The 12,435-nt window shown below is 52.5% G+C and overlaps 1 protein-coding gene across 4 annotated transcripts in view; it reads left to right on the forward strand.

The window, feature by feature from the left end:
• GRHL3 (grainyhead like transcription factor 3) overlaps positions 1-12,435 on the forward strand; it is a 45,692-nt gene that overhangs the window by 21,056 nt on the left and 12,201 nt on the right. For all 4 annotated transcript variants that reach the window (XR_005787309.1, XM_040464970.1, XM_040464957.1 and 1 more), the window contains 8 exons: positions 1,375-1,561; positions 4,899-4,960; positions 6,317-6,662; positions 6,919-6,992; positions 7,977-8,130; positions 8,341-8,452; positions 10,062-10,156; positions 11,781-11,939. Coding sequence is in view for 3 of the 4 variants with exons in the window: in XM_040464957.1 (XP_040320891.1) it covers positions 1,375-1,561; positions 4,899-4,960; positions 6,317-6,662; positions 6,919-6,992; positions 7,977-8,130; positions 8,341-8,452; positions 10,062-10,156; positions 11,781-11,939 (1,189 nt within the window). In the remaining variant the exon portion in view is untranslated. The remainder of the gene's footprint in view (positions 1-1,374; positions 1,562-4,898; positions 4,961-6,316; positions 6,663-6,918; positions 6,993-7,976; positions 8,131-8,340; positions 8,453-10,061; positions 10,157-11,780; positions 11,940-12,435) is intronic.

Genomic DNA, 12,435 nt, shown 5'->3' on the forward strand with positions numbered 1-12,435 from the left:
TTTTTTTTTTAATTTTTTTTTCAACTTTTTTTTTTTTATTTATTTTTGGGACAGAGAGAGACAGAGCATGAACGGGGGAGGGGCAGAGAGAGAGGGAGACACAGAATCGGAAACAGGCTCCAGGCTCCGAGCCATCAGCCCAGAGCCCGACGCGGGGCTTGAACTCACGGACCGCGAGATCGTGACCTGGCTGAAGTCGGACGCTTAACCGACTGCGCCACCCAGGCGCCCCGATTCTGTGTTTTAAAAATAAGCCTTCCGGGTCATTCGGATGCAGCTAAAGTTTGAGAACAGCATCCTGTATTACAGCATCATCCTGCTTGAGCTTGATTGCCCTCAGGGCCCCTCACTAACAGGAGTTTGAGCAATTCCCTTAGCTTCTCTGAGCTTCAGTTTCCTCATCTCTAAAATAGGGACACTAATAGTGCCTGCCTTGCGGGGTTCTTATGAGAATTAAGTAAGAGAATCCATGGAGAGTGCTTAGCACAGCATCTGAAACATGGTCAATGCTCAATAAAGATTAGATAATAATTTTAATAATCTACATCATTATTCTGTGTCATGTCCCTATCCCTATGGCCTCCCTTGGCTCTTCTGTGTGATCTATTCCCCAGTGCTGAGTATTCCCCCTGCTAAAATGTCCTGCTTCCTCCAAAAAGCCTCTCATGATCTCTTTCCTTTGAGCCCCTGTGGCTCGTCTCTTGGGCCACATGCCTTGTACGTGTCTGAGTTCTCAGCCCTTCTGGGTTCCGTCTCCTCCGCGTGCCCTCCAGCTTTCGCCTCTGGTTCCTGGCTCTGAGTGGCTGCTCGTGCCCTCTGCAATCCGTGTTGGTCTGAAAAGCCACTTCCCAAGACCAGGTTCTGCCCACAGGCTTCCTCGCCCTGGCTCTCTCTGTTCCTCGCCACGCTCCCTAACTTGCAATGATCGCCAGCCTTCCGTGGCCTTCACAGTCTGGAGAGGAACTTCTTTGGAAGAACTTGTGCTGGGCCATCTGGAAATTTTGTTCTTCACAGCTTGTCGTTGTTTCCTATCCTTCTAATGCTAAATCCCCCTTGAATAAGGATCTACCATGGAAACATTTTACTGAATCCTGTCTGAAGCTTTGCAAGGTTGGGATTATGGTCTTTGTGCTGCAGATGAGGGAACTGAGGCCCGAGGTCTACGGCTTTCATATGGCAACATTTGATATTGACTGAAAGCATCTAGCGCCCGAGGGCAGGTACGTTCTAGTCCCCCAAGCTGCCCGGTGGTGGCAGAAGAAACGGTTCCAGGTTTTTAAGACTCTGAAATCCCTGGGCACTGGCCTGAGGCTGATCATCCATGGACCTTCTTCTGGGACAGCCTAAATTTAACATTCCTTACTCACCTTCTAGTTTCAGGTCCGTACGACTGCTAAAGAATGACCCAGTCAACTTCCAGAAGTTCCCCTACACTAGTGAGGACGAGGCCTGGAAGACCTACCTGGAAAACCCCTTGACGGCCGCCACGAAGGCCATGATGAGGGTCAATGGCGACGACGACAGTGTGGCGGCCTTGAGCTTCCTCTACGACTACTACATGGTGCGTTCACCCCTCTGGGCATGCCCCCCCCCCCCCCCGACTGAATGTATGCCTTCGCTTTCAGGCCTCATGGCCCCGCAGGCCTCCCCCAGCCCCTCGCTGTAGTTTTTCTCTCCTCTGGGTCTTTGCACATGCTGTTCCCTCTGCCTAGCCCCCTCCCCTTTCCCCCTGACCAAACCCCACCCTTAACTCTGGATCTCAGCTTCAAGGTCACCTCATTCATTCACTGAGAACGGGGAAGGTTTTCTTGGGTCTCCCATTCTGTGCCTCTTGGTTCCCTCATTATTACCATCATTACCCTTGACTCTGTCTTTAGAAACTTATTATTTATGCATTTATTTCTTCATCTCCCCCATGACTGAGCTCTCGAGGGCAGGAACCACGTGGTGATCATTACTCGGTCCTCAGCACCCCACACTACTGGCCACACACTCAGTGCTCCGTGTGTGCTGATGGAATGGATCAATGTGTACCAATGGCACACGCACGCCCTGACACCTGCCATCTTCCTTCTGCCCCTGCCCTTGGGTCATCCCAGTTGCCCTGTCCCCCGCACCCACCTATCCCAACCTTACCACCTGGAACATGCCTTCTGCTCTTGAACCATTTTCTTTTCTTCCCAAGGCCACTTTCACTTGGCAGCTGTCCTGCCACATCACCTCTCCCTCTCCCGAGTGTCTGACTGTCCTTCCTGCCGTTGCTGCCGTTCTGTATGATTCAACACCTCCTGACGGACGGCCTTTATTGTTCTCTGATTGTTTCCGGGGACCTTGGCCTTGACACTCTGGTAGACTCTCCGCTCCTGAGAATTAGGCCCTCCCATATCTGACACGCGGGCTTGAAGTAGTCAGCAGTAACAAATACATAACACAGTGACCTAGCTACCCCTTCCAGTGCCTGTGCCAGACATTGCTAATGGATTACAGCCTGCATTCTCACTGGGGGTACGTGGGGCTGAAGAATCTTTTTCTTTTTTTTTTTTTTTTTTAATTTTTTTTTTTTTTATAAGAATTGTTTTTTTTTTTAATTTTTTTTTTCAACGTTTATTTATTTTTGGGACAGAGAGAGACAGAGCATGAACAGGGGAGGGGCAGAGAGAGAGGGAGACACAGAATCGGAAACAGGCTCCAGGCTCTGAGCCATCAGCCCAGAGCCTGACGCCGGGCTCGAACTCACGGACCGCAATATCGTGACCTGGCTGAAGTCGGAGGCTCAACCGACTGCGCCACCCAGGCACCCCTGAAGAATCTTTTTCAATGCAGTGCTCCAAGCAGCCCCTACCCATCTGTCTGAATTGTCACATGACAGCAAACTTTCTTACCTTCCCTAGGCTGGGTGACTGCTCTAAGAGACTCTCCCAGATTTGAGAATAGGAAACAGAAACAGCCAATTATTGAGATAACTGGCTTTGAACTTGAAGATTTAAAGCTACTTTGTAAATAAGCCCTCAAATTTACTGACCAAAGAAATACTTTATCTACCTTACCCCAAGGGGGGGAAGGCAAACTCTCTGTGTAAATTCACGGGCCAAGGATGGAACGTGTGGCCCCAGATTCGAGAAGGCCCCCAATTTTCTCTCTGGCTTTCCTTCTCCCCTTGGAGTGGTATGGTTACCCTAGCTTACTTCCTCCCCAGCAGACCAATAGCATCCTGATAGCATTTGGCACAGGCCGACTGGAGACACAGCGGGAGCTAAGAATCCTAGGCCTGGATTGAAACCCAGCCTGGGATTTACAGCTCGAGGTTGGACCATAAAGTAAAATCCAGCACCATCTCCCCAGGCAAAGGACCGTTCCCCAGGGCCAGAGCAGTGGGGAGTCGCAGGTGACCCCTATGGTGGTTTTAGTGAAATACTGTGTCCTGATGAGGCACACCTGCCCTTCCTCCCCATTTCAGGGCACTCTGGGTTCAGAACAGCTCTGTGGATAATGAGGACAGGGTCTGATGATGTGAAGAGAGCACTGAGTTGGGATTTGAGACCTGGTCTGGTCACAGACTGGCGATGTGGTTTTGGGCAATATAGTTCTAAAGGTGACAGCTTATCCTTTCTTACTGAATGCCAGGTACCTTCCTTCATCCTGTCCCATGGGGTGTGAGTTGGAGCCCAGGCTTTGGAGTCACTAGGCTGGGTTGGAGCCCTGGTTATGGCTTTATTAGCCAGAAGTCGAAATGACCTAGATGCTCTAAGATACAATGATATTATAATTATAATCATTAAAATAACATTTATATAGTGTCCTCCATATGCTAGGTGCTGTTCTAAACATACATGGGGTTGATGTTGCTATTATTATCCTTGTCTTACAGAGGAGGTACAGAGAGGTTAAGAGACTTGCCCAAGGTCACACAGCCACTGTATGGCCTATCTAGGAATTGAATCCAAGAAATTTGGATCCAGAGTCCATGCTCCTAACCACTAAGACAACAGAGCCTCTCTGGGCCTCAGTTTCTTCATTCATGTAATGGAGATAACGTTAGTAGCTGTCACAGAGTGGCTGTAGGGACTAAATTAGAGATCACATAGAAGGCCCTTCATACAGGGCCCTGTGCACAAGAAGCACTCTACTGAAAAACCACAATGAAAGGGCTCCTGCTGGCTCAATCAGAGCATGTACCTCTTGATCTTGGGGTTGTGAGTTCGAGCCCCATGTTGGGTGTAGAGATTACTTAAAAGTAAAGTCTTAAGGGGCGCCTGGGTGGCTCAGTCAATTAAGTGTCTAACTCTTGATTTCGGCTCAGGTCATGATCTCACAGTTTGTGAGTTCGAATCCTACGTCGCGCTCTGCGCTGACAGCGTGGAGCCTGCTTGGGATTCTCTGCCTCCTCCTCTCTCTCTCTCTGCTCCTCCCCAACTTGCTCTCTCTCAAAAAGGAACATTTATAAATAAAGAATAAGGAAATGAATAAATCAGATCTTTTTTAAAAAGTAAGCGTTAACAAAATAATAAAAATGAAAAGTAAAAGTAAGCATTATTTTTATTAATAAATCTCCGCGATACCCTTGAAGTGGGCATTATAACCCGCCCCTCGCCATACGAAGAAACAGCCTCAGAAAGGTGTGGCCATTTATCTAGAGTCAGACAGGCCTTTTAAGTGGTCAAGTTAGAACTTAATCCGGATCTGCCTGAATCCAAATCCCACGATGCCTAACTGCTAATCTTGGGGTACTTCTCCAGCTGGGGGCTCAGACTAAATGATGGCCTGCCAACTCTAAGGACTGGGTGGCAGGTTTTCTCCCAGTGACCAAGGGAGCTCCCCTGTCTGGCCGAGTCTGCTGGTGGGGGGGTGGGGGTTGGTCTTAACATAAATGTATAAATCTCTCTTTCCTCTCCTCTCAGGGCCCCAAGGAGAAGCGGATACTGTCCTCCAGCACTGGGGGCCGGAATGACCAAGGAAAGAGGTGAGGCACGCCCAAATAGCATCTCTGCCCCTTTCCTCACCCTTACCTCCACCTCTGGGCTTATCCATTGGGCACAGAGGGCTCAGGGCTTAGGACCCATGGGACTCTTAGGGGCCCATGAAAGTGTTAGAATTTATTGTCAAATCAGAAGAAAACAATGATTGTAATCCAGCCTGGATTATATTTATTTTTATACCAATGCAATTGTAAAAGGTATTTTAAAATATTTTTCATGGAAGAAGGAGCCTGTGAAGGCAAAAGAGACTAGGGCCCACCAAGTCATAGAGACCCTGCTTGAACACACACACACACACACACACACACACACACACACACACACACACAGCTTACTGAAAACAAACTTCAAAGCCATCGTCTAGGAAAAGCCCTGAAGGCAGCTTTTCTGTCCTAGCTCCAAACCCCTCCTCCCGGCAGCCTCCCGGGAAGGGAGACCTGGCCTGGGGCGGGAGGGGGGGAGGTGGTTCAGGTACTTCTTTCCTCTGGCTCTCTTGGGCCTCTGCCTGGCATTAGTGCCTTGGGGCACTGATGTTCCTCTCCCTGTGGAAGGCAGCCCAGGCCATGCTCGTGGTTAGATGGGCACTAAGAGGGACCCTGCCCTTTCTCTACTCTGCCCCAGCCCCCCTCTCCCACCACCTCCCCCACTGCTCTGCCCCACGTAGGGCCTCTGCTGGGAAAACTTCCGGGCTTCTGTCTGCCTTCCAGAAAATCCAAACTGCTAAGGCAGGCATTACCACTCATGTAGCTGGCTCAGGGCCCCTCCATGCTCGAAACAATAGGGTTTAGTGTGTGGGACTTTTCTGAAAACTAATTTTTCTTTTAATGTTGTTAGCTTTTCGGATTACAAAAGTAATACCTGTTTGTTATAAAATATTCAAATTCTATAGAAATGTATAAAGTAGAAAGTAAAAGTTTCCTGTATTCCAACTCCCCTCCCCCCCCCCTAACAGTTTGGGGTATATCCTTCTAGACCTTTTTCTGACCATATATTAACTGTACTCACAAATATACGCCACCACCCCCTACACACACACACTGTATTGATGACTGAATACAGGTGTTTTAAAGTGGAGACATTTGACTCTGGATAAGAAATAAATAAAATTTCAGTTTTTAAAATTACCAAGGACAGTAAGAGATAAAGCAGATGTTTTCCCTTCAGCCCTGAGCTGGTACTTTGTTCCGTTCTTAACATCCTCCTCCCTGCTCATCCCTGTGACAAACGGGCCTGGTACTGTGCCCTGAGTCACGCGTGTCGGGAAGGTCCGACGTGACGTTGTGTTAAAGAAGGTCGGTGCTCACCCTCCAGTCCGGCCAAGGATCCCCCTCTCTCCCCAGGTACTACCATGGCACGGACTATGAGATGGACCTCGCTCCCCTTGAAAGTCCCACACATCTCATGAAATTCCTGACCGAGAATGTGTCTGGAGCCCCAGAGTACCCAGATGTGCTCAAGAAGAATAACCTGATGAGCTTGGAGGGGGCCGTGCCCACTCCGGGCAAGGCGGCTCCCCTCCCCGCAGGCCCTGGCAAGCTGGAAGCTGGCTCTGTGGACAGCTACCTGCTGCCCACCAGTGATGTGTATGATAACAGCTCCCTCAACTCCTTGTTTGAGAGCATTCATGGGGTGCCACCCACACAGCGCTGGCAGCCTGACAGCACCTTCAAAGATGACCCACAGGAGGTGAGGGCCCACCCCCACACCCCTCACAGCATCCCTGGATATGTGCATGCATGTGCAGAAGGGGAGAAGACAGTGAGGAGATCAGAGGTTTGGAATCCATGGGGTGAAAAGTCCTAGAGCAGAGGCAGGTTTGCCATGTACTGTTGTTCCAGTTGTGCACTAAACAACCTGCACAGCTGTATGGAGCAGGCCCGGGATGAGGCCCCAGCAGCCTGAATGTGGCCATTTATTCTCTCTGAATTGTGTTTCTCTGCAGTCACTGCTCTTCCCAGATATCCTGAAAACGTCCCCAGAACCCCCGTGTCCAGAAGACTATCCCAGCCCCAAGAGGTAACTCAGCTGCTCTGGAACTTTGGCCACTTGGGCAGTAGGCCGGGGGCTACAGACAGAGCCTCATACTGTCCCCAGAGTAGCCATCATCAATGAATGAGAAGAGGAGAGTGAAGGCACATGAAAGGAAAGAGACTGACTTCTCCATTTGTTTCCTGGGCTGGCAAGGGGCTCAGAGCCCTGTTTAAAACACTGAGGTTCTGAGGCACCTGGGTGGCTCATTCGGTCAGGCTGCCTGACTTTGGCTCAGGTCATGATCTCATGGTTCGTGGGTTCAAGCCCCACATCGGCTCTCTGTCGTTAGCACAGAGCCTGCTTTGGATCCTCTGTCCCCCACCCCCCCCACACACACATCTGCCCTTCCCCCGCTTGTCTGCCCTTCCCCTGCTTGTGCACGCACGGGCGCTCTCTCTCTCTCTCTCTCTCTCTCTCTCTCTCTCTCTCAAATAAATATTAAAAACAAAAACAAAACAAAAAAAACTAAGATTCTGTTGCCCTTAGTCTCCCCTATGGTTTTGTCCCCCCTCAGGGGTCTCTCTGGTTTCCATTATTTGTTATTCAACAGGATTGTGGCTCAAGGAAACCACTAAATAGAAACTCCAGGGACGCCTGGCTGTCGTAAAGCATGCAACTCTTGACCTCAGGGTTGTAAGTTCGAGCCATATATTGGGTGTAGAGATTACTTAAAAATAAAAATAATTTTAAAAATCTTGAAGAAAGGGAGGGAGAGAGAGAGGGAGAAAGAAAGGAAGAAAAGAAAGAAAGAAAGAAGAAAGAAAGAAAAGAAAAGAAAGAAAAGAAAGAAAGAGGAAAAAGGAAGGAAAGAAACCAAAAGTGTGGAAACTGAGGCCCAGGGAGGTTGAGTGATTTACTAGGTCACACAGCAAATCCATAGCACAGCCTCAGGCTCCCTGCCCCACTGCCCTCTGGGATACTCCTGCCTGGGAGCTCAGCCTTACTGTCCTCACCCTCTCTTCCCTGCAGTGACTTTGAGTACACCCTGGGCTCCCCCAAAGCCATCCACATCAAGTCAGGGGAGTCGCCTATGGCCTACCTCAACAAAGGCCAGTTCTATCCCATCACCCTGCGGACCCCAGCAGGCAGCAAAGGCCTTGCCTTGTCCTCCAACAAAGTCAAGGTATGTTGCCCCTGGAGCAGCTTGGGAAAGGGGTAGGATGGTTGGGCCAGCCCTGCCTGACAAGGACCCTAGGATAACTGTCCATTGCCATAGAGTGGGGGAAACTGAGGCAAAAGGGCAGGGGTACCGGACCAAGGCTCTGGGAAGGGTCAGGGGATGCCTGGGCCTCTCCAGGAGGCTGGGAGTCACTGTGGCTGCGTGTGCCTGCAGAGTGTGGTGATGGTGGTCTTTGACAATGAGAAAGTCCCGGTGGAGCAGCTACGCTTCTGGAAGCACTGGCATTCCCGGCAACCCACTGCCAAGCAGCGTGTCATCGATGTGGGTGAGAGCCCACTCAAGCCTCCTCTCTCCATCTCCCTCCCTTCTGCCCTCCCCCCCACAATTTCTCTGTCACACACACACACACACACACACACACACACACACACACACACCCCAATCAGGTCTTGAAGTGCCCTTTTCCCCAGCCCTCTGTGATCTCTGCAGGACTTCCTTCTGACCCCAGCCGCCTGCCTGGCCCCTGTCTCCAGGTCATAACTATGGGGTTTGCAGGGATTTGCATCTGTTGGCTGCAGGCTGTGGCCTTTTACTGTGTTGCTTTGGGATAAACAGTGCCCTAGAGACCCCAACAGTGTTGGATAAATAGACCCCTGGCCTGCTTGTCCCCACGGGGGGCTTAGCCAATTGAGACACAAATGCATAAGACAAGAGAGCAGGCAGTTGGTGACTGGGAAGGTTTGAAGGGCGGTGCGAGAGAGCTCTGCTCTGGGAGCTGGGACCTCGGCTCTGTCAGCAGCTAGGGGGCCCGGGGAAGGGGCACGAGGTGCCACCTCATCCCTGCCGCAGGCCCTGGGATGGGACACGTAGGAGGCACAGCCCATCCTCGGGCCTCAAGGTTCTGGCTCCACACTCTTCTGACCGTGTGACCTGTGTCACGTCCCCTTTCCGAGCCTCAGTTTCTTTTTTTTTTTTTTTTTTAATTTTTTTTTCAACGTTTATTTATTTTTGGGACAGAGAGAGACAGAGCATGAACGGGCGAGGGGCAGAGAGAGAGGGAGACACAGAATCGGAAACAGGCTCCAGGCTCTGAGCCATCAGCCCAGAGCCCGACGCGGGGCTCGAACTCACGGACCGCGAGATCGTGACCTGGCTGAAGTCGGACGCTTAACCGGCTGCGCCACCCAGGCGCCCCCCGAGCCTCAGTTTCTTTAGCAGTCAAATGGAATAAGGCCAGCTGCCCTGCCTGCCTATGTGCTGTTTCTTCTGCCTGGGAGCACGTGTACCGGAGAACATGATATACATAGGGGTGATTCTGTGACTTAACTGAGAGGCTACATAGCAAGTGGGTAGGAGCCTGTGTTCAGGGGCCAAAGCTGAGCTCCATTCTTGCTGTGCCTTTTTTTTTTTTTTTTTTTTTTTTTTTTTTGTTAGCTGTGTGACCCTGGTCAAGTGACCCGACTTCTCCGAGCTTCATTTTTTGCGTGTGTCAACTGCGTATACATAGCATCATTGTGAGGATTAACAGAGGGCTCGCCACATTGACGTGTTCAATAAACGGGGTGGTGGTTCTACCGTTTGTTCGATACCTGCCCTCATCACTACTACTAGTATTTTATCTGGGAGATCTCCTCAATCACAGTCCCAGTGAGAACGCTAACCCCCACCCCAAAATCATGAGGGCCCTGACCTAGTTGGCAGAGTTAGGGATTCTCTGTGGGGTGTGGGCAGATCTGCTTCCCAGGTTGGACCTCAGTTTTTGCATCTGCAACTCAGGGCACAGCAGTCAGTCCTTCCTTCCCCCTGCTCACCTGCCCCTGCCCCCCCGCCCACCCCAATTGAGGGATGGTTCTTGGGGAAGACAGTACAAACACCTCCCCACCACGTCCCCAAACCCCTTTCCTCCTGACTCTCCCGGTCTCCTGTGGTTTCAGCCGACTGCAAAGAAAACTTCAACACCGTGCAGCACATCGAGGAGGTGGCCTATAATGCATTGTCCTTCGTGTGGAATGTCAACGAGGAGGCCAAGGTCAGTGTGTGGCTGTGATGGGGCTGGTCACTCACAAGTCCCCAGGTGGGCACGTGGGATTGTGGCAGCCGCTCTGACGAGGGCGCCTATGGAGGAGGCAGGGCACACAGCACTGGCTCTAAAGCCAGTGGGGCTAGGCCTACCTCCAGCTCCGTGACCTCAGACCGGCGCCTCGGCCATCAAACTGGGGTGCAGTTGTAGCACCCACTGAGAGGTTGACGGGAGGATCACGGGAGATTAGTGGAAGTAGAGCACAGTCTGACACCCAAGCGGTGGCTGCCGTTACGAATCCCATCCACCCACTCACCAGATGGGAGAACTGAGCCTCGTGCAAGGTCACACGGCAAGCCACCGAGGACACCAGCTTCCCTGACTTGCAGGCCGTCAGTGTGGCAAGAGAAATGCTTTGGAGTCTGGTAGATGAGGCTGAGATCTGTTACGTGGCTTCCCGTGTCCGTAAGGAGGGAAAGGAGTCCACCTCCTGGGGCCGGGGTGGGGATTTATTCCATGGGATCATGCGTGTCTAAGAGATGGGCCCGGCGCCAGACCCACTGGAGAGGCCTGAAAATGGAGCCTCTGGCGACTCTTTCATACCAGCCATTTGGTGCCTAAGGCCAACTTTCCATGTGCTTCCGGGCCTCTCTGTGCCCTGGTTTTCTGTTTGGAGAGCCGGCACCGTGGACAGGGCACTAGTCTGACATTCAGGGACTGGGTGACATTCAGGGACTGGGTCCCTTTGCCTCCTTGGGCCAGGCCTGCCCTATCATTCCACGGTTGAGTCAGCCCTGGCAAAAACATTTCTGGCCTAGACAAGCGGGGGAGCTGGGTCCTGTCTCCCGGCTTGCCTCATGGAGGGGTCCAGGCCGCCGGGAGGAAACGGAGCTCAAGGGGCTCCGAAAACACAAAAGGAGGCACAAACGTGAGGGATTATTATTATTCAAACAGATGCCAGGGGCCAGAGGAGGGACTGGGGCCTCCAGTTCGGGGAGGCGGGGAAAGAGTTTCGTAGGAAGGGAGAGGAGGGTTTCGGTTGGGATTTTCTCACAGCCTCTTAAGCCCCCAGGCTTGGGTCTCTCTCAGGTGTGAGCTGGGTGGGAGCTGCATTAGGGCTGAGTTGGCTGAGGGGGAGGTATGTCAGGCATGCGCCCGCCCGGGGGCCTGGCCCCACCGCACCCCACCCCTACCTGTGCAGGTCAGGACCACTTCCGAGGGAAATGTCCCAGAGAACAGCGGCCAGTCTGGAGTGGGGTCTGGCCCTGGCGCCCCACGGAGGAGTCGGTCAGGCAGACAGTCGTCAGGCGAGCTTGGCAGGGAGTGCCCAGCTGAGACTCACCCCAGACTGCCGTCAGAGTTGGGCGGAGGCTTTGGGTTGAGACCCCAGCCGTCCCACTCCCCATGACAGGCCACTGCGTGCCAGGCCCACTAGGTGCTCCGTGCACCCCCTGTGTCCCCTGGGGAAAGCTGGCACGCTGCCCTGGGCACAAGTCTGTCCATCTGTAAAAGAGGTGGTGACAGGCGCCTTCCAGGGGCACCGTTTCCCGGGCTCGATATGCAGGGCGGCTTGGGGACGGCAGGGCTGGCCGCCGGCGCAGGCTGTTTATCCAGCTCCCCTGTGTGTCCCCAGGTGTTCATCGGTGTCAACTGCCTCAGCACAGACTTCTCCTCGCAGAAAGGGGTGAAGGGCGTCCCCCTGAACCTGCAGATCGACACCTACGACTGTGGCTCGGGCGCTGAGCGCCTGGTGCACCGCGCCGTCTGCCAGATCAAGATCTTCTGTGACAAGGTGGCTGGGGTGGACGGGCCCTCTGCTGGGCCCCGGCAGGGAGGAGGGCCAGCCCCCACCCTCGAGTCCTCCCCAGCCGCGCGGGTGTGTCGGTCCGTCTCTGCTTCTTGCTCTCCAAACACCTCTCTCCTCTGTGTGCTCGTCACTGTCTGCCTTGGCCCCTGTGCGCATTTTTCCCGGTCTCTCTGCGCTTCTGTCTCTCATCTCTGTCTCTTTCTGAAGATCTCTTTCTAGACCTCAGCATCTCTCCATGTCTCTTTCTGTGTCTGTCTCTCTCATGTTTCTCTTTCTTCTTCGCATCCCCCTCTGACTCCACTTCCCTCTCCTCTGTTTCTCTCTCTGTTCCTCTCTCTCCTCATCTGTTTCTCTCCTGTGGCCTGTACTGGCCTCAGACAAGGCTGGGCTGGTGCTTTCCCATCTCCTGGTCTCACTTTGGAAAGAAGGCAGCACTGGATGGCCGGTCCAGATTTAAGATGCAAAGCAGCCAGCCCCTCCC

Source organism: Herpailurus yagouaroundi, unplaced genomic scaffold, assembly GCF_014898765.1.
Source record: "Herpailurus yagouaroundi ecotype Mexico unplaced genomic scaffold, PumYag 77, whole genome shotgun sequence".
Taxonomy (NCBI): domain Eukaryota; kingdom Metazoa; phylum Chordata; class Mammalia; order Carnivora; family Felidae; genus Herpailurus; species Herpailurus yagouaroundi.